A 20,164-nucleotide genomic window follows, 5' to 3' on the forward strand; every position below is an offset into this window, starting at 1 on the left:
CAAGCGATTCTCCTGCCTCGGTCTCTCCCAAGTAGCTGGGACTACAGGCGCAGGCCACCATGCCCGGCTAATTTTTGTATTTTTAGTTGAGACGGGGTTTCACCATGTTGGTCAGGCTGGTCTTGAACTCCTGACCTCAGGTGAGCCGCCCACCTCCGCCTCCCAAAGTACTGGGATTATGGCCGTGAGCCACTCTGCCCGGCTTGACTCCAAGCAGAGTAAAGCAAAGGCTTTGTGGCTGGATTGAGCTTGATGTGTTTAGGGTGTGAAAAGCAGACCAGGGTAGGGAAGGAGATAAGGGGGGTCAGCAGGGGGGACGGGGAACCGTGGTTCAATTTAGGTTTCTCAGCCGAGCGCGGTGGTTCACACCTGTAATCTGAGGACTTTGGGAGGCCGAGGCAGATGGATCATTTGAGGTCAGGAGTTCGAGACCAGCCTGGCCAACATGGTGAAACCCCATCTCTACTACAAATACAAAACTTAGCTGGGCGTGATGGTGGGTGCCAGCTACTCGGGAGGTTGAGGCCCGAGAATCGCTTGAACTGGAGAGGCGGAGGCTTCAGTGAGCCGAGATCGCTTCACTGCACTCCAGCCTGGATGACAGAGTGAGACCCCGTCTCAAAAAAAAAAAAAATTAGCTTTTTTGGGGATCTCTTAGAGTGAAGAGTGAAGAATAGTGAAGAAGAGACAGTAGGTCACAGTGACATGGGTGATACTGGAGCACCTGTTAGGGAGCTATTAACAATGAAGAAGGTGAAAAGCAGTTGCAATGGGGAGAAGTGAAGCTGATTAAACAAAGGGAGACAGGGAACACATCTAAGAGGACCCCGCCATCCCACGTCAGAGGCAGGGCGGGCAGGGGGTGCAGGGCAGCTTCCTGAGGAGTGAAGGAGTGGAGGAGTGGCTGCAGGGATGGTGGCAGCTGCTGTCCTGGCCCTTCTCCCCAGGGCGGGGGCAGGAGCTGCGGCCCTGGGGCAACCGGCCGGGCAGGGCCACCCACCTGACTCACAGCAGAAACTGGGACAGCAGCTGCCCTCCTACCTCCTCAATCCCAGCTGGAAATAAAAGTAAGATTCCAGACCTCTGGCCAACACCCTCTGAGCCCAAATGCCGGCTCTCCACCGTGAGGCCCTGCCTGCCAGCGCTGGCTGCCATGTGGGCTTTCTGCTTTGCGGACCTGCAAGGTATTCTCCTAACTCTGTCACCTTCAACTCCCTCCCTCTGTCTTACTCCTGATTCTACAAAACTGGGAGTGTCTGTGTCCCCTTCTATCTCCCCATCGGACTGCAGTCCCCTCGAGGTTACAGAGGGCACAAAATTATTCTTATCTAGGGTAGCCAGCATCAAGTTTAAGAGTCCAGTGTCCCAGCTACTTGGGAGGCCAAGGCAGGAGAATGGCGTGAACCTGGGAGGCGAAGCTTGCAGTGAGCCGAGACCGCACCACTGCACTCCAGCCTGGGCGACAGAGTGAGACTCCATCTCAAAAAAAAAAAAAAAAAAAAGAGTCCAGTGGCCAGGCGCAGTGGCTCACGCCTGTAATCCCAGCACTTTGGGAGGCTGAGGCGGGTGGATCACCTGAGGTCGCGAGTTCGAGACTAGCCTGACCAACATGGAGAAACCCCGTCTCTACTTAAAATACAAAATTAGCTGGGCGTGGTGGTGGGCGCCTGTAATCCCAGCTACTCGGGAGGCTAAGGCAGAAGAATCGCTTGAACCTGGGAGGCAGAGGTTGTGGTGAGCCGAGATTGTGCCATTGCACTCCAGCCTGGGCAACAAGAGCAAAACTCTGTCTCAAAAAAAAAAAAAAAAAAAGAAAAAAAAAGAGTCCAGCTGGGCATGATGGTTCATGTCTGTAATGCCAGCAGTTTGGAAGGCTGAGGCAGGAGGATCACTTAAGTCCAGGAGTTCAAGACCAGCCTGGGCAACATAGGGAGACACTGTCTCTACAAAAAATTTTAAAATTAGCCAGATGTGGTGACATGCACCTCTAGTCCTAGCTACTTGGGAGGCTGAGGTGAGAGGATAGCTTGAGCCCAGAGGTTCAAGGCTGCAGTGAGCTCTGATCGCACCACTGTGCTTCAGCCTGGGTGACAGAGCGAGACACTGACTCAAAACAAAAAAAGAGTCTACCGCTTACTGCTTGGTAAACTTCTTATACATCAAAATCCACTTCAGGAGTCTCTCTGAATCTGCTGTGTTTTTTTTTTTTTTTTTTTTTTTTTTTTGAGATAGAGTTTTGCTCTTGTTGCCCAGGCTGGAGTACAGCAGTGTGATCTCGGCTCTCTGCAACCTCTGCCTCCTGGGTTCATGTGATTCTCCTGACTCAGCCTCCCAAGTAGCTGGGATTACAGGCATTCACCACCATGCCGAGATAATTTCGTATTTTTAATAGAGACGGAGTTTCACTGTGTTGGTCAGGCTGGTCTCGAACCCCTGTCCTTAGGTGATCCACATGTCTTGGGCTCCCAAAGTGCTGGGATTGCAGGCATGAGCCACCACAACACCTCGCCTGAATTTGCTGTGATTCGAAGGACTGCCCCGGGAAAAAAAAGAAAAAAACACTTCAAGTAGACCCCCATGTGGGAGGACCTGAAGACTTCTCAGACTTCCATGGTCCCTGATCTAACACAGCAATAAATCATTCAAACTGAGCACTTTTTACACATTTTTGGACCCTTTCTGAGGACTTTCTGCACAAACCTAGGAGGTAGGTTATCATTATCCCCACTCTGCAGATGCCTCCAAAGCCCTCTACCTACCTCCTTTATCACCTCTTCATCTCTTGGTTCAATGTGTATTTAATGAGCACCTACTGTGTGTCAAGCACTATTCTAGACTTTGGGTATGAAGCAGTGGGCACTTCTTAGATAGTGACATTGAACTGAATGATGAAAAAGAATCTGGCTTGAGAAGGTGTGGCAAAAAAGAGAAGTCCCAACATTACCAGCAATCTTCCTACTTCCACCATTTTGCCCATTCTTTTTCCTCTGCTGGAAATGCCTTTCCCCAGCTAACAAACTGCTACTTATCCTGCAAAGCCCAATTCCAATACCTGCTTCTCCTAGGAATGCTTTCCGGTCTGATCTCCAGGCAGAATCCACAACACCCTTCTCTGGGCTCCCACACTCTACTCCACAGGTGGCCAAAAAATGAATGAGGAGGTCTCAGTAGAAGTCGGCCACACCAGGCTGGAAGCTCTTCAAGGCCAAGACCCAGGCTAAGTCCTCTCTGGGACCCCTCTTCCAAGATGAGCTGCGGGAACACTGCAGCTTTTTTTTTTTTTTTTTTGAGACGGTGTCTGGCTCTGTCGCCCAGGCTGGAGTGCAGAGGCGCCATCTCAGCTCACTGCAAGCTCCACCTCCCAGGTTCACACCATTCTCCTGCCTCAGTCTCCTGAGTAGCTGGGACTACAGGTGCCCGTCACCTCGCCCGGCTAATTTTTTGTATTTTTAGTAGAGACGCGGTTTCACCGTGTTAGCCAGGATGGTTTCGATCTCCTGACCTCGTGATCCGCCCGCCTCAGCCTCCCAAAGTGCTAGGATTACAGGCGTGAGCCACTGTGCCCGGCCCTGCAGCTATTTTTAAAATAAGGAATAAGTGGGGTGTGGTGGCTCATGCCTGTAGTCCCAGTACTTTGGGAGGCCAAGGTGGGAGGATCACTTGAGGCCAGGAGTTTGAGACCAGCCTGGGCGACATAGTAAGACCCCATCTCTACTATATATATATATGTTTGCCAGATGTGGTAGCGCACAATTGTAGTCCCAGCTACTCTGGAGAGCAAGGTGGGAGGGAGGGTCGCTTGGGCCCAGAAATTTGAGGCCGCATTGAGCTAGGATGGCGCCACTGCACTCCAGCCTGGGCCACAGAGTGAGATTCTGTCTCAAAAAAATAAAAATAAATAAAATAAAGCAGAAACAGTAGAAAACAAAGACGAGGTCGGGCGCGGTGGCTCACGCCTGTAATCCCAGTACTTTGGGAGGCTGAGGTGGGAAGATCACGAGGTCAGGAGTTCAAGACCAGCCTGGCCAAGGTGAAACCCCATCTCTACTAAAAATAACAAAATTAACCGGGTGCAGTGGTGTGCATCTGTAATCCCAGCTACTGGGGCAGCTGAGCCAGGAGAATGGCTTGAACCCAGAAGGCAGAGGTTGCAGTGACCCAACATCGTGCCACCGCACTCCAGCCTGGGTGACAGAGCAAGACTCCGTCTCAAAAAAAAAAAAGAAGACGAATTGGTCGGTAAGGGGACTCGAACTGGAGACTCTAAAACTTCTCCAGCCCTGCCCACTCAATTTACTTCACTGGCTCCTCCCTTTCAGGCTCCGCCCCTATCCCCGCCCCACCCTTAATGGCGCCCGCCCAGACTCCCGGAAGTGGGCGGCCTAGCGAGCGAGCTCCCAGGCGCAAAGCACGCCGGAAGCTGTAGTTCAGCCATCGGACGGAAGCCTACCGGGGCGTGCGGAGGGATGTGGCCCGGAATATTGGTGGGGGGGGCCCGGGTGGCGTCATGCAGGTACCCCGCGCTGGGGCCTCGCCTCGCCGCTCACTTTCCAGCGCAGCGGCCGCCGCAGCGGACACCCCAGAACGGCCTGGCCCTGCAGCGGTGCCTGCACGCGACGGCGGCCCGGGCTCTCCCGCTCATTCCCATCGTGGTGGAGCAGACGGTACGGCGGCCGGGCGGGGACACGGTTCGGGGGCTCCGGGCTGGGTGGGGATCGGCTGGCTGCCCCCGACCCCTCATCTCCATCTTTCTACCCCCAGGGTCGCGGCGAGCGCGCCTATGACATCTACTCGCGGCTGCTGCGGGAGCGCATCGTGTGCGTCATGGGCCCGGTGAGCGCCCCGCGCCGGGACCCTCCCCAGGACTCTCCCAAGCGCCTGCCGACACTCCCTGCGCCCCTCCTTCCCTGGCCCCAGACTTTCCCTCAGGCTCCGCTCCCCTTCTAACCCCCTTCCCTCCCCTTCTGACTCCCCTCCTGGCTCCCGGTCCCCCCACCCGCTCCTCACCCCTTCTCTGCTCCTCGGCTCTTAATCTCCGACTGCCTTCCTGACACCTGGCACCGCTCCCCTCATTCCTACGCTCAAGACTCTCCCCAGCCATTCTCACCCCTTCCTTTCCTGTGTCCCTAGCCCCCTGACTACCCCCTTCCTGTGCTCCAAACTCCCTGGGTCCTCTCCACTACTCTCTCCCCATCCCCTTCTGGGGCCTAAATTCTTCCCCATCCCTTTTACTTTGGGCTCTGGTCCCCCTTCCTGGTTTCCTGACCCATCCCCAGCCTCCCTTAAAACTCTCTCCCTACCCCGAATCTGGGGACACCCCTGCCCTCTCCACCTGCAGATCGATGACAGCGTTGCCAGCCTTGTTATCGCACAGCTCCTCTTCCTGCAATCCGAGAGCAACAAGAAGCCCATCCACATGTACATCAACAGCCCTGGTGAGCAGGGTCTTTCCTGGGTGCCAGGGGCACTCGTCAGGGCACACGGGTGACTCAGGGGACCAGAATCCCAGGTCAGGGATGTTCTCTCTCTGGGAAAGGGTGCAGAGCGTCAGAGTTCCAGAAGTGGCTTTAAACCACCAAAAGGTGCCTGTTGCTGGCTTTTGAGCCTCGGTTCACAAGTCAGGATGTGGCCTCTTTGATCCTGCACATACTGTTCTGCCAACCTGACCCGGCTGACATTTAAAAATTGGTAGATTTTAGGCCGGGCACAGTGGCTCACACCGGTAATCCCAACACTTTGGGAGGCTGAGGCGGGCGGATTGCTTGAGCTCAGGAGTTCAAGACCAGCCTGGGTAACATAGTGAGACCCCATCTCTATAAAAAAAGTACAAAGATTAGCCGGGCAATGTGGCGTGTGCCTGTAGTCCCAGCAACTCGGAAGGCTGAGGGAGAAGGATCACTTGAGCCCAGGAGGTCGAGGCTGTAGTGAGACCATCTCAAAAATAATAATAATTGGTAGATTTTTTCCCCCTCCCCAAAAAAAGTAGTCAATTTTGATTGAGCACTTATGATGGAGGCTTTTTTTTTTTTTTTTAATTGAGACGGAGTCTCGTTCTGTCACCCAGGCTGGAGTGCAGTGTTGCAATCTCAGCTCACTGCAACTTCTGCCTCCTGGGTTCAATCGATTCTCCAGCTTCAGCCTCCCAAGTAACTGGGGATTACAGGCATGTGCCACCATGCCTGTCTAATTTTTTGTATTTAGTAGAGATGATGTTTCACCTTGTTAGTCAGGCTGGTCTTGAACTCCTGACCTCAAGTGATCCACCCGCCTCAGCCTCCCAAAGTGCTGGGATTACAGGCATGAGCCACCATGCCTGGCCTGATTTCTAGCTTCTCTTGGAAATTTAGTAGATCTGATCCCATGGTCCACTGGCACATGCGGCAAGAGTCAGCTGATTGTAAAGCAAGCGCTCTGCCTTTTGCCTGCACCTGGTCCGTGTCACCTGTTTTTGTCACCTCCCAACCCCTGGAAGCATTTGTGTTTGTGAACCCTGCTTTAAAGAGCTGCTTCTAGACCGGACGCAGTGGCTTACGCTTGTAATTCCAGCACTTTGGGAGGCTGAAGTGGGCTGATCACTTGAGGTCAGGAGTTTGAGAGCAGCCTGGCCAACGTGGTGAAATCCCATCTCTACTAAAAATACAAAAATTAGCCGGGCATGGTGGTGTACTTGTAATCCAGCTACTCGGGAGGCTGAGGCAGGAGAATTGCATGAACCTGGGAGGTGGAGGTTGCAGTGAGCTGAGATTGCGCTACTGCACTCCAGCCTACGTGACAGTGAGACTCAGTCTCAAAAAAAAAAAAAAAAATAGCTGCTTCTGGCTGGGCATGGTGGCTCACACGTGTAATCCCAACACTTTGGGAGGATTGCTTGAGCCCAGGAGTTCGAGATCAGCCTGGGCAACATAGTGAAACCAGTGAAACCCAGTCTTAATTTTTTTTTTTTTTTTTTTTTTTGAGATGGAGTCTTGTTCTGTTGCCGAGGCTGGAGTGCGGTGGCGCTATCTCGGTTCACTGCAACCTCCGCCTCCCAGGTTCACGCCATTCTCCTGCCTCAGCCTCCCGAATAGCTGGGACTACAGGCACCCGCCACCATGCTCAGCTAATTTTTTGTATATTTAGTAGAGACAGGGTTTCACTGTGTTAGCCAGGATGGTCTTGATCTCCTGACCTTGTGATCCGCCCGCCTCAGGCTCCCAAAGTGCTGGGATTGCAGGCATGAGCCACAGCGCCCAGTCATATTAATTTTTAAAAAAGGAGGGGGGCTGCATCTGTTCCACCCTCCCCAGGTTTAGGAGATGGAATAGGGAAAGGGTCAGGGGGAGCTGGTCCAGCCCCTCACTTGCTCCCCCGCCCACAGGTGGTGTGGTGACCGCGGGCCTGGCCATCTACGACACGATGCAGTACATCCTCAACCCGATCTGCACCTGGTGCGTGGGCCAGGCCGCCAGCATGGGATCCCTGCTTCTCGCCGCCGGCACCCCAGGCATGCGCCACTCGCTCCCCAACTCCCGTATCATGATCCACCAGCCCTCAGGAGGCGCCCGGGTGAGTGCCAGACACGCGAGCTGCTGTTGGGAATCAGGACAGGGTCTAGACAGAAGGACTGACTGGGCGGAAGTCAAGCGTGGGAGGGGATGTCTTTTTTTTTTTTGAGATGGAGTCTCACTCTGTCGCCCAGGCTGGAGTGCAGTGGTGCGATCTCGGCTCACCACAAGCTCCGCCTCCTGGGTTCATGCCATTCTTCTGCCTGAGCCTCCTGAGTAGCTGGGACTACAGGCGCCCGCCACCACGCTCGGCTATTTTTTTGTATTTTTAGTGGAGACGGGTTTTCACCATGTTAGCCAGGATGGTCTCGATCTCCTGACCTCGTGATCCACCCACATTGGCCTCCCAAAGTGCTGGAATTACAGGCGTGAGCCACCGCACTGGGCGGGCCGGGAGTGGATGTCTTAAAATGTGCAGGCCAGGCTGGGTGTGGTGGCTCACGCCTGTAATCCTAGCACTTTGGGAGACAGAGGCGGGAAGATCACGTGAGCTCAGGAGTTCGAGGCCAGCCAGGGGAACATAATGAGACCTTGTCTCTATTAAAGAAAAAAAAAAAAAAGGCCAGGCATGGTGGCTCTCGCCTGTAAATCTTGACACTTTGGGAAGCTGGACCAGGTGGATCATTTGAGGTCAGGAATTCTAAACCAGCCTGGCCAACATGATGAAACCCCGTCTCTACCAAAAATACAAAAATAAGCTGGGCATGGTGGCGCGTGCCCATAATCCCAGCTGTTTTGGGAGGCTGAGATGGGAGAATCACTTGAACCCAGGAGGTGGAAGTGAGCTGAGATTGCGCCACTGCACTCAAGCCTGGATGACAGAGCAAGACTCTGTCTCAAAACAACAAAGGGAAAAAAAGAAAATGCACTGAGGAGTTGTTTGCTGTCTCTTAAGAATTAGCTTCAGCTGGGCACAGTGGCTCACATCTATAATCCCAGCACTTTGGGAGGCCAAGGCAGGAGGATCACTTGAGGCCAAGAGTTTAAGACCAGCCTGGGCAATGGTGAGACCCCATCTCTACCAAATATTTAAAATGACTCAGGCATGGTTATGCTTGCCTCTGGTCCCAGCTACTCAGGAGGCTGAGGTGGGAGGATTGCTTGAGCCTGAGAGGTCAAGGCTGCAATGAGCTGTCTTGTACCACTGCATTCCAGCCCCAGCAACAGAGGAAGACCCTGTCTCAAAAAAAAAAAAGGCGGCCAGGCGTGGTGGCTCACGCCTGTAATCCCAGCACTTTGGGAGGCCGAGACGGAAGGATCACTTGAGGCCGGGAGTTTGAGACCAGTCTGGGCAACATAGCAAGACCCCATCTCTAAAAAAAACAAAAAACAAACAAACACACAAAAGGCTTAGCTAATGCTGAGACAGAGAGACACTGTTCCTCCCAGTCTGCAAGGCTTCAGATGCAGAAAATAACATATACTTAATCCAGTCAGAAAGCCTTCCTGGTAGTGACAAGACTGAAGCAGGATATCGGGGGATTTACACAACCCCAACCCGGAAGCCCAAAGCCCAGGGAGGCTCCTGAGTGCCACCTCCAGCCTCCCTGTGAGGGGCTGATGCTGATGCCAACCTTTACCCCCTCACTCCCTTGGACGTCCCTCAGGGCCAAGCCACAGACATTGCCATCCAGGCAGAGGAGATCATGAAGCTCAAGAAGCAGCTCTATAACATCTATGCCAAGCACACCAAACAGAGCCTGCAGGTGATCGGTAAGCACCCTCCTTTATTTCATCCTGGTCCGTGCACAGACGGACTAGGCGTTGTTCTAAGCCAGGGCTTCTCCACCTGGCCCCTGCGAACTTTCAGGGCTGGATCATTCTCTGGGATGGGGGGACCATCCCAGAGGTCAGCCTGGCCAACATGGTGAAATCCCATCTCTACTAAAAATACTAAAAATGGTGTACTTGTAATCCAGTTACTCGGGAGGCTGAGGCAGGAGAATCTGTGGAATATGAGAGTTTGAGGTTACAGTGAGCTAATTTTTTTGTTTGTTTGTTTTTTTGAGACAAGGTCTGGCTGTGTCGCTCAGGCTGGAATGCAGTGGCATGATCTCGGCTCATTGCAACCTCTGCCTCCTGGGCTCAAGCAATTCTCCTGCCTCAGCCTCCTCAGTAGCTGGGACTACAGGGATGCACCACCATGCCTGGCTAATTTTTTGTAGAGACGTGGTTTCACCATGTTGCCCAGGCTGGTCTCAAACTCGTGAGCTCAAGTGATCCAGCTGCCTCAGCCTCCCAAAGTTCTGGGATTACAAGTGTGAGCCACCACGCCCAGCCATAATTTTATTAAAATCAAAAAGTGAGGCCAGGTGTGGTGGCTCACACCTGTAATCCCAGCACTTTGGGAGGCTGAAGTGGGAGGATCACTTGAGTTCAGGAGTTCAAGACCAGCCTGGGCAATATTAGTGAAACCCCATTTCATAGAAAAGAAAAAAAATTTTTAGCTGGGCACCATGGCTCACGCCTGTAGTACCAGCACTTTGGGAAGCCGAGGTGGGCAGATCACGAGGTCAGGAGTTGAAGACCAGCCTGACCAACATGGTGAAACCCCATCTCTACCAAAAATACAAAAACTAGCCAGGTGTGGTGGCACACGCCTGTAATCCCAGCTACTCAGGAGGCTGAGGCATGAGAATCGCTTGAACCTGAGAGGCGGAGGTTGTAGTGAGTCGAGATTGCACCACTGCACTCCAGCCTGGGTGACAAAGTGAGACCCTGTCTCAAAAAAAAAAAAAAAAAGTGAATGTTCCACAGCATCACAGATGAATTTTGCAAATATGTTGCATGAAAGAAGAATAAACACTCTGTGATTCCATTTATTTAAACTATAAAAACAAGGAGAGCTAATTTATGCTGTTAGAGGAGTGGTTGTTTTGGGATATGGGGAGGGGGTGGCAAGGATTAGTGACTGTCGTGGGCCCAAGTGGGGTTTCAGGGGTGCTGGCATTATTCCATCTCTTGGTCTGGGTGCTGGTCCTGTAGGGTATGTTCAGTCTGAAAATCCATCCCACCAGACATTTACGAATCATGCCCTTTCCTGGGTGTATATTATACATCAATAACAATTTTTTTTTTTTTTTTTGAGATGGAGTCTCGCTTTGTTGCCCAGGCTGGAGTGCAGTGGTGCAGTCTCCACCTCCCAGATTTAAGCGATTCTCATACCTCAGCCTCCCTAGTAGCTGGAATTACAGGCGTGTGCCACCACACCTGGCTCATTTTTGTATTTTTAGTAGAGACAGGGTTTCACCATGTTGGCCACGGTGAAACTTTGAAGGCCAATGGTGAAACATGAGGCCAAACTCCTGGCCTCAAGTGATCCACCCACCTCTGCCTCCCAAAGTGCTGGGATTACAAGTGTGAGCCACCGTGCCTGGCCCAATAACAATTTTTTAAAAAACAAAATTGAAATTGGTATTTTACTGATACCTAGGGGAAACTGAGGCACTGCAGAATGAGAACATATCTCAGTCAGCTTGAGCTGCTTAACAAAACACCACAGACCTCAACAGAGATTTATGTCTCACAGTTCTGGGGGCTGGGAAGTCCAAGGTCAGGGTGCCAGCTGATTTGGTTCTTGGTGAGGGCTCTCTTCCTGGCTTGCAGACGGCCGCCTTCTCGCTATGTCTTCACATGGTGGAGAGAGAGCAAGTGCACTGGTGTCTCCTCTTATAAGGCCACTAATCCCATAAGGGGCCCCTGACCCCATCTCTCCTAATGACCTCCCAAGGACCCCATCTCCAAATCCCATCCCACTAGGGGATGGGGCTTCAACATATGAACTTGGGGTGGTGGGCACAAACATTCAGGCCAAAACAGGACCCAGACCTGGCCCCGGGTCTCTGCTCTTACCCTAATGTGTCTCACCTCCTGCTTCCCCACCAGAGTCCGCCATGGAGAGGGACCGCTACATGAGCCCCATGGAGGCCCAGGAGTTTGGCATCTTAGACAAGGTTCTGGTCCACCCTCCCCAGGACGGTGAGGATGAGCCCACGCTGGTGCAGAAGGAGCCTGTAGAAGCAGCGCCGGCGGCAGAACCTGTCCCAGCCAGCACCTGAGAGCTGGGCCTCCTCTCCAGAATCATGTGGAGGGGCCAGAGGCCTGCCAGACCCCCAGCTGGGCCCTGCTCACCCCTTGTTGCTGGGCTTGGAGGGGCCTCTCGAGGAACTTTTAATTTGCAGGGGTGCCCGCTATGGACGGGGCATTCCAGCTGAGACACTGTGATTTTAAATTAAACCTTTGTGGTCTTTGCTCTGCGTCTGGGACACCCTCCCTTCTGCACCATGACAGCGTGTACACATCTGTGTTTCACAGGCCCCTTCTGCTTTTGTCCTCACCCCAAGAGGCAAGCCATGTCTTCCTTCAACAGATTCTCCTGATCATATCCTATATTCCAGGCAGTGTTCTTTTGTGAAGAAGACACAAGAAACCCTCCTCAAAAGAGCTCCATTCCTGTGGCAGTAGACAGTTACTAAAAAAAACAAAACAACAAAAAAAAACATAACGGGCCAGGCGCGCTGGCTCACGCCTGTAATCCCAGCACTTTGGGAGCCCGAGGCGGGCGGATCACGAGGTCAGGAGATTGAGAACATCCTGGCTAACATGGTGAAACCCCATTTCTACTAAAAATACAAAAATTAGCCGAGCGTGGTGCACCTGTAATCCCAGCTACTCCGGAGGCTGAGGCAGAAGATTCGCTTGAACTTAGGAGGTGGAGGTTGCAGTGAGCAGGATCATGCCACTGCCCTCTAGCCTGGGCAACAGAGCAAGGCTCTGTCTCAAAAAAAAAAAAAAAACAGGAAAGGCGGCATGCAAGTGTGAGGGTAAACGTGTTACAGTTTTTTATGGGGTAATCAGGGAGGCCCTCACTGAGAAGGTGGTGGTTGAGCAAAGCCTCAAAGGAGGTGAGGGGTGGAGCCTGTGTCCAGGCAGAGGGCACAGCCAGTGCAAAGGCCCTGTGACAGGACTGTACCTGGCATGTGAGGACCTATGAGGAGGCCCGTGGCTGAGGGAAGGTGGAAGAGATGAGATCAAAAAGTAGAGGTGAAAATTAGCCAGGCGTGATGGTGCACTTGAACCCGGGAGGCAGAGGTTGCAGTGAGCCAAGATCACGCCACTGCACTCCAGCCTGGGCAACAAAGCGAGATTCTGTCTCCAAAAAAAAAAAATGGAGGTGATTGAGAATAGATCATAAAAGGCCTGACATCTAAAAGGAGGGATGTGAACCATGGAGGGTTTTGAGAAGAGGAAGGAAAATAAGGATGACTATGACTCCTGAGGAGTGCACCATGAGCAGAAACTGGAGAGCAGTTAGGATAGTTGGAGTAATCCAGATGAAAGCTGATGGCAGCCCTGGCCGAGTGATGAGAAAAAGTCAGATTCTAGCTAGGTGGGATGTGACAGAGAGCAGTTTCCAGAAACTCTGAGCTGATGGCCCAAAGCAGGAAGATGGAGACCTGTCGCCTGAGATGGGAAGTGTAGGCAAAGGAACAGGCTTGGGGAGGGATCAGGAGTTGATTTTGGATATATTATACCTGATGTTTTGATATGTCCCTCGACATCAGGGTCAAGAGGTTGAAATAAAAACATAGGTGGCATCGGCCGGGCGCAGTGGTTCATGCCTGTAATCCCAGCACTCTGGGAGGCCGAGGCGGGCGGATCACGAGGTCAGGAGATCAAGACCATCCTGGCTAACAGTGAAACCCCGTGTCTACTAAAAATACAAAAAATTAGCTGGGCGTGGTGGCAGGCGCCTGTAGTCCCAGCTACTCGGGAGGCTGAGGCGGCAGAATGGCGTGAACCTGGGAAGTGGAGCTTGCAGTGAGCGGAGATCGCGCCACTGCACTCCAGCCTGGGCGACAAAGCGAGACTCTGTCTCAAAAAAAAACAAAATGTAGGCGGCATCAGCATGTAGGCTCATTAACAGTCAGACTGAGACGTGGCTATTGGATTCGGCATTGTGGATGTCACTGGTGGCCTTAAATCAGGCCTTTTCTGGTGCTGTGGGAGCCAAAAGCCAGGCTGGAGTGGATCCAGAAAGGATAGGAGGAAACATACCAGACATAGACAAGTCTTTCGAGGAATTACACTATCAAGGGGAGCAGAGGGTGGGGGGGCAGATGTAGCTGGAGGGAGAAATGGGGTCAATATTTTTCAAAATTCAAGCATTCGGGCCGGGGTGGGGGGGCGCTATGCTCAGCAGTTACAGTGTTGCAGTTTGCATTATGCACATTTAAAATACATACAAAAGTACCCAGAGCTTTGAGAGGCTGAGGGGAGAGGATCACCTGAGCCCAAGAGTTCCAGGCTGCAGTGAGCTATGATCGTGCCCTTGCACTCCAGCCTGGGCAATAGAGGGAGAAAATAATAAAATATAGGCCGGGCATGGTGGCTCAGGCCTGTAATCCCAGCACTTTGGGAGGCCGAGGCGGGCGGGTCACCTGAGATCAGGAGTTTGAGATCAGCCTGGCCAATGTGGTGAAACCCTGTCTCTACTAAAAATACAAAAAATTAGCCGGGCGTGGTGGCAGGCGCCTGTAGTCCCAGCTACTCGGGAGGCTGAGGCAGGAGAATGGTGTGAACCCGGGAGGCAGAGCTTGCAGTGAGCCAGGATCCCGCCACTGCACTTCAGCCTGGGTGACACAGCGAGACTCTGTGTCAAAAAAAACCCAAAAACCAAAAAAACAAAAAACAAAAATCAGTCGGGCGTGGTGGCAGCTTCCCGTAATCCCAGCTACTCGGGAGGCTGAGGCAGGAGAATCGCTTGAACCCGGAAGGCAGAGGTTGCAGTGAGCCAAGACCGCACCATTGCACTCCAGCCTGAGCGACAAGAGCGAAATTCGGTCTCAAAAACAAACAAAACAAAAAAGCTGGGCATGATGGTTCGTTGCCTGTAATCCCAGCTACTCGGGAGGCTGAGGCATGAGAATCACTTAAACCCCAGAGGCAGCGGTTGCAAATCTTCAGGGCCTGAGATCGTGCCACTGCGCTCCAGGTTGGGCGACAGAGTGAGACTCTGTCTCAAAAATAAACAAATAAAAATAAATATAAACAAAAGTAGAGAAAACAGGGTAATGAGACCCCACGTACTTATCACACCAATTCAACAATTAGTTCACGGTCAAATATGATTCTTCCCTACCCGCCCCCTCCCTGCCCCCACAGCCTGGATTTATGTGGAAGCAAATCCCAGAGATCTTTTTTCTGTAAATATTTTTTCAGTTTGCATTTGTAAAAAACGATGACTCTTTTTTTTTTTTTTTTTTTTTTTGAGACAATGTTTTGCTTTGTCGCCCAGGCTGTAGTGCAGTGGCGGGATCTCTGTTCACTGCAACCTCCGCCTCCTGGGTTCAAGCAATTCTCCTGCCTCAGCCTCCTGAGTCGCTGGGATTACAGGCGCGCGCGCCACCACGCTCGGCTCATTTTTTGTATTTTCAGTAGAGACGGGTTTTCACCATGCTGGCCAGGCTGGTCTCGAACTCCTGACCTCAGGTGATCCACCCGCCTCGGCCTCCCGAAATGCTGGGATTACAGGCGTGAGCCACCACGCCCGGCCGAGGAATCAAAAAGACAACCATAATGCCATTTTCAAACCTAAAGTAATAGTAATACGGAGACGGGGAAATGAATGATACCTCGCTCTGACCTTTGACCATAAGCCCTAACTCTGGATAGCTGGCCCCACCACACACATAATCGTGGCCTTGACGTCAGTCCCCTGACCCCTGACCCTTATCTCGGCCTGACTGTACTCTGCCCTTAACCTCTAGCCCTAGTCGACTCCATAACCGTGGCCTTGGCCCCAGTCCCCCTGACTTCCGGACTTCAGACCAGATACTGCCCATATCCCCTTATGAAGTCTTGGCCAGGCAACCCCTAGGGTGTACGTTTTCTCTCTAATGATTAAAGAGGCGGTGCTAACCTGCAGACGGACTTGCGACTCAGCCAATGGTGTAAGTCAGGCGGGAGGTGGCGCCCAATAAGCTCAAGAGAGGAGGCGGGTTCTGGAAAAAGGCCAATAGTCTGTGAAGGCGAGTCTAGCAGCAACCAATAGCTATGAGCGAGAGGCGGGACTCTGAGGGAACTCAATCGCTGCCGCAGGTACCGCCAATGGCTTTTGGCGGGGGCGTTCCCCAACCCTGCCCTCTTTCATGACCCCGCTCCGGGATTATGGCCGGGACTGGGCTGCTGGCGCTGCGGACGCTGCCAGGGCCCAGCTGGGTGCGAGGCTCGGGCCCTTCCGTGCTGAGCCGCCTGCAGGACGCGGCCGTGGTGCGGCCTGGCTTCCTGAGCACCGCAGAGGAGGAGACGCTGAGCCGAGAACTGGAGCCCGAGCTGCGCCGCCGCCGCTACGAATACGATCACTGGGACGCGGTGAGACCGGCAGCGACGGGGGCTCGTCGGGGGCGCGGCCTGGGGACGTGGAGCACCAAATGGGGCGGGGACACGCTGGGGGCGGTACCTAGAGCGGGGATTTGGAGCTGGGACAGAGGAGACGAGCGCCGGGACCGGGCAGGGCCACACTGGGGGCGGTTACAGTACCGTTTAGCGTGGCGGCGGGGCTACGGTGCTGGGGTTGTGGGGCCAGGGGGTCGGGCCCAGGGATGGGGCGGGGCCACCCTGGGGCGGGGACAAAGGAGACAGCGCTGGGATGGGGCGGGGGCACTCTGGGGGCGGCGACAGGAGGCTAGCGTAGGGACGGGGCGTGGCCACGCTGGGGGCGGGGACCGTGGGGACCAGTGCTGGGATGGGGCGTGGCCACGCTTGGGGGCGGTTACAGCGCAGTCGAGCGTGGGGGTGGGGCCAGGGAGTCGGGTGTAGGGTTGGGGTGCGATTACGCTGCGAGCAGTTACAGTGCAGAAGAGCGTGGCGGCTGGGATTGGGGCGTGGTCAGGTCGTCGAGCGCATGGATGGGGCGGGGCCAAGCTTGGGGCGGGGTCCGCGGAGTCAAGCGCCGGGATGGGTTGGGGCCATGCTGTGGGGGGGACGGGGAAGTCGAGGTTTAGAGAGGGCAGAACCACGCTGGGGGCGGAGATAGGGGAGACACATGCTGGGATGGGGCAGGGCCTTTTTGGGGTCGGTAGCTATTGCAGGGATTTGGGAGCCGGGCTATGGTGGGGGCTGGGCTGAAACTCTGGCTGTGGGAGGGGCGGGACCTGGGGGATGAGGACCTTGGGGTCAGGGAGAGCACTTTTGCGACCTGGGACCAAGGTTAGGGGCGGAAACGGATGTGGAGCCAGATGATGTTGAGAGACAGAGACAGGACACTTGGGTGGGGTCAAGTTGTAGGGAGATTCAGCCAATTGAATGCTGGGGCCGGGCCAGCATTGGGGACCTGGAATTGTAGCCTCAGGGTGAGTACTAAGGACTGAGGTCACACCTAGGTAGGGCCATAGTTGAGGGGCTAGGGGAGTTTGAGTTGAGGGCAGGGTCAAGAGTCACATAGGGAAACCAGCCCCTTGCCGTTTTCTGCCCCTCCTTGCCTCAGTTTCCTTGTTCCCTCTGGGAGCTCCCAGGCTTAACCGAGCTCACTGTGCAGGCCATCCACGGCTTCCGAGAGACAGAGAAGTCGCGCTGGTCAGAAGCCAGCCGGGCCATCCTGCAGCGCGTGCAGGCGGCCGCCTTTGGCCCCGGCCAGACCCTGCTCTCCTCCGTGCACGTGCTGGACCTGGAAGCCCGCGGCTACATCAAGCCCCACGTGGACAGCATCAAGGTGGGCAGAGGCCGGTGCCTTGGCACTCCCAGCCAGGGGGTAGGCAAGCCCAGCCAGAGCCTGACCCATCCCCACGCCTCTTTTGCAGTTCTGCGGGGCCACCATCGCCGGCCTGTCTCTCCTGTCTCCCAGCGTTATGCGGCTGGTGCACACCCAGGAGCCAGGGGAGTGGCTGGAACTCTTGCTGGAGCCGGGCTCCCTCTACATCCTTAGGTACCTCCATCCAGGCAGCACCCACCCCTCCAAGAATGTGCCATCCGCCCACCCTGTGCCCTGGGTACTTTCCCTCAATCCAGCCCTCCCCGAAGACGCCTTTACCCCAGGGTCTGTGTGGGAGGCAGCAGGGGGCTGGAATCCTGGTCTGCCTGGCGCAGGGGCTGCCCTCCTTGCACCCAGTCACAGCCTGTTTCCTCCTGCAGGGGCTCAGCCCGTTATGACTTCTCCCATGAGATCCTTCGGGATGAAGAGTCCTTCTTTGGGGAACGCCGGATTCCCCGGGGCCGGCGCATCTCCGTGATCTGCCGCTCCCTCCCTGAGGGCATGGGGCCAGGGGAGTCTGGACAGCCGCCCCCAGCCTGCTGACCCCCAGCTTTCTACAGACACCAGATTTGTGAATAAAGTTGGGGAATGGACAGCCTAACGGGGACATTGCAGTGGCTGCTTGCTGGGGCCGGGATCTGCAGGGGAACCCAGGATGGCACTGGCCCATAGGGAGCTCCAGGTGTGGCTGGCTGGACACATGGTCAGTCACAAGGCCGGGAGAGTGGTGTCCTTTATTGCACTCACTGCTGGTCGCCCCAGCCCACTCCCTTCCTCGTCTCTGCATCCAGGTCTCCAATAAATAAGTCAGCCGAGCTCCCCCAGCACTGCAGCTCCTGGGTGCCAGGCCGGGCACCCTCAGCCACCACAGCCGCAGGCAGCCGCCGAGAGCTGGGGCAGCCGCTGCCAGCGGTGGCGGTCGTCGAGGAAGGCCACGTCGGTGTAGCGAGTGGGCCGGCAGCAGGGCCCGCCGTGGGCTCGGCCCTGGCCCTGCAGCCGGGCCAGCGCCAGGCCATGCTGGGTGTGGGCACCACGGGGGCAGCTGCCGGCGCAGTAGCGGAAGATGACCTTCTCCTCTGAGGCGTAGCCCAGGCCTAGCTCTGCCACGGACAGGGTCAGGCTCCACAGCTGGCATGGACCAGACGGGGCTCGGCGCAGGCGGGCAAGGGGGCGGTGGGTGCCTGTGGGAGGGAAGGGCGCTGACAGTGAGCAGGGTCAGGGCTGGGGAAAGTTGGGAAGTCACAGAGGGTCCCTGGAAGTCCTTACCCAGCCAGGTCCCTCCAGCCTTTGCCACCCGTTCAGACGAGAACTCTCCATCGGCCACGGGAACCCCACGGGCATCAGGGCCCCAGCCCTGTCCCAGCTGCAGGGACAGGAGCAGCAGAGAGCCCAGCAGGAACTTCCCTATGGCCATTGTGACGGGCAGGTCCTGAGGGTGGGAGCTGTGCCCCAAATTTATGCCCTGCCTGGGCTGGGAGCTAACCTCTTCACTGCCGGCCCCTGCAGCCAGGAGGCCCCACGTCTGCACCAGCCCATCTCCTGCGCCCTCGAATCCAGGCATCTGCTCCTTCTGCCCCACACCCCACCCTTCTAAGAGTTAAGGGCTCACCCCCAGCCTACCCCACCCCGACATTCCACACAGCCATTTCCGACGCCCCAGACACCCCCTGATTTACGAGTGCTGTGCTGGCGGCCAGGGCAGGCAACTGGTGTTCCCCCGACCTGCTGCCTGGAGTGGAAGTCAGGGGGCTTCATGGGACCCTGGTGGGGTCCCTCCCCACTAAGTCAGGGTGCTAGGGCTCAGGAGCCCCCACGTGTATCATGTGCCAGGTGGAGCGTATGTGAGTGCTGGGAAAGGTGGCTTGGCAGGGGACTGAGTCCACGGGAACCCTCCATGGTGGCTCCCGCCTGAAGGATTAGGACATCATGCCCCTGTCTCCGGGCCTGGCTGAGCCAGCATCAAAACAGGAAAAGGGAGAGGCCTGAGGACAGCCAAGGGTGGGGACACAAGGGGACAGGGACGCCTGTCTCGGGAAGGCCAACCTGAGACCCCTATAACTGCAGCCCCATCCTGGGATCTGAGCATGTCAGAGCCCCCGGGGCGATGGAGGCTGTCCAGGTCATGGTAACGTCTAGCACGATGCAGACAGATAAGGGCTCTCGAGGCTTCCATACCCAGCCGCGTGTGAGCCCAGTCCCCTCACCAGTACAGGGGAGCTCCTCAGAACCCCTCCTACTCGGCTTGGTGAGGAAAGAGATGGGCACTTAGAGTGTAAGGCAGTGCCCGTAGCTTCGAATGCAAAAACAAGCAAACAGCTTGTGATTGTCCGAAGGGGTGCTTGACTCTAAGCACCCACAAGATTGGGGAAAATCACAAAATCCTCACACACAACCCGTGTGACCCAGGTGCACCCTGTGCTGTTGGTGGGGGTGTAAATTGCTAGCAGCTCTTTGGATGAGCAGCTGCTACTGGGGAATTGTAAATTACACCCTCTGCCCCAGGAGCCCTGTTTGCGGGGTTCCTCCCACACAGGCGAGTGAAACAGCCAGCACAGGGACATCTGATGCCTTCTTCATATTAGGAAAGTCTGGAAGTGGCCTCAACTCCATCCATGAGGGATTGCTTCGATGATTATGTTGTGGTTTTTCTTACTGAAGTGCTTATTGAGATAATTTTCCGATGGAAAGAAAAGCCTGGGCTTGGCGTGGTGGCTCATGCCTCAGGAGGCTGAGGCGGGTGGATTACCTGAGGTCAGGAGTTTGAGACCAGCTTGACCAACATGGTGAAATCCATCTCTATTAAAAATACAAAAATTAGCTGGGCATGGTGGTGGGCGCCTGTAATCCCAGCTACTCGGGAGGCTGAGGC

At 55.0% G+C, this 20,164-nt stretch overlaps 3 protein-coding genes across 5 annotated transcripts; 2 read left to right on the forward strand and 1 right to left on the reverse strand.

Moving 5' to 3' along the window:
* The first annotated feature begins 4,391 nt into the window (after positions 1 to 4,391).
* Positions 4,392 to 11,794, forward strand: CLPP (caseinolytic mitochondrial matrix peptidase proteolytic subunit). The gene is made up of 6 exons (XM_003819331.5): positions 4,392 to 4,664; positions 4,762 to 4,833; positions 5,339 to 5,435; positions 7,358 to 7,545; positions 9,152 to 9,257; positions 11,430 to 11,794. The coding sequence occupies exons 1-6, from the start codon at positions 4,467 to 4,469 to the stop codon at positions 11,600 to 11,602; spliced, it is 834 nt and encodes a 277-aa protein (XP_003819379.1). The 5' UTR covers positions 4,392 to 4,466; the 3' UTR covers positions 11,603 to 11,794.
* A 477-nt stretch (positions 11,795 to 12,271) lies between these two features.
* On the forward strand, positions 12,272 to 17,896 carry ALKBH7 (alkB homolog 7). 3 transcript variants are annotated; one of them, XM_008972668.6, is made up of 4 exons: positions 12,272 to 15,917; positions 17,032 to 17,256; positions 17,345 to 17,469; positions 17,676 to 17,896. In XM_008972668.6, the coding sequence occupies exons 1-4, from the start codon at positions 15,714 to 15,716 to the stop codon at positions 17,836 to 17,838; spliced, it is 717 nt and encodes a 238-aa protein (XP_008970916.1). In that variant the 5' UTR covers positions 12,272 to 15,713; the 3' UTR covers positions 17,839 to 17,896. The 3 variants fall into 3 exon arrangements, with proteins under 3 accessions (XP_008970916.1, XP_003819380.1, XP_034800258.1); XM_003819332.4 differs by having other exon boundaries at positions 12,316 to 15,917; positions 17,083 to 17,256; XM_034944367.2 differs by lacking the exon at positions 12,272 to 15,917 and adding an exon at positions 16,478 to 16,897.
* Positions 17,897 to 18,041: 145 nt separating this feature from the next.
* Positions 18,042 to 18,854, reverse strand: PSPN (persephin). The gene is made up of 2 exons (XM_003819333.5): positions 18,562 to 18,854; positions 18,042 to 18,476 (listed from the first exon to the last, which is right to left on the reverse strand). Exons 1-2 carry the CDS (start codon positions 18,707 to 18,709, stop codon positions 18,154 to 18,156), a joined length of 471 nt encoding a protein of 156 aa, XP_003819381.2. The 5' UTR covers positions 18,710 to 18,854; the 3' UTR covers positions 18,042 to 18,153.
* Between the last annotated feature and the right edge of the window lie 1,310 nt (positions 18,855 to 20,164).

The sequence above is a fragment of the Pan paniscus genome, chromosome 20 (assembly GCF_029289425.2).
Source record: "Pan paniscus chromosome 20, NHGRI_mPanPan1-v2.0_pri, whole genome shotgun sequence".
NCBI classification, from domain to species: domain Eukaryota; kingdom Metazoa; phylum Chordata; class Mammalia; order Primates; family Hominidae; genus Pan; species Pan paniscus.

What these genes read in the sequence shown, in the direction of transcription:
- PSPN (XM_003819333.5), bottom strand. Translation starts at nt 18,709, where the DNA reads ATGGCCATAGGGAAGTTCCTGCTGGGCTCTCTGCTGCTCCTGTCCCTG. An exon ending in GGCTGGAGGGACCTGGCTGG is followed by an intron (nt 18,477 to 18,561) that starts GTAAGGACTTCC and finishes TCCCTCCCACAG; the next exon opens with GCACCCACCGCCCCCTTGCC.
- CLPP (XM_003819331.5), top strand. Translation starts at nt 4,467, where the DNA reads ATGTGGCCCGGAATATTGGTGGGGGGGGCCCGGGTGGCGTCATGCAGG. An exon ending in TCGTGTGCGTCATGGGCCCG is followed by an intron (nt 4,834 to 5,338) that starts GTGAGCGCCCCG and finishes CTCCACCTGCAG; the next exon opens with ATCGATGACAGCGTTGCCAG. An exon ending in AGCCCTCAGGAGGCGCCCGG is followed by an intron (nt 7,546 to 9,151) that starts GTGAGTGCCAGA and finishes GACGTCCCTCAG; the next exon opens with GGCCAAGCCACAGACATTGC.
- ALKBH7 (XM_008972668.6), top strand. Translation starts at nt 15,714, where the DNA reads ATGGCCGGGACTGGGCTGCTGGCGCTGCGGACGCTGCCAGGGCCCAGC. An exon ending in CCCACGTGGACAGCATCAAG is followed by an intron (nt 17,257 to 17,344) that starts GTGGGCAGAGGC and finishes CCTCTTTTGCAG; the next exon opens with TTCTGCGGGGCCACCATCGC. An exon ending in GGCTCCCTCTACATCCTTAG is followed by an intron (nt 17,470 to 17,675) that starts GTACCTCCATCC and finishes TTCCTCCTGCAG; the next exon opens with GGGCTCAGCCCGTTATGACT.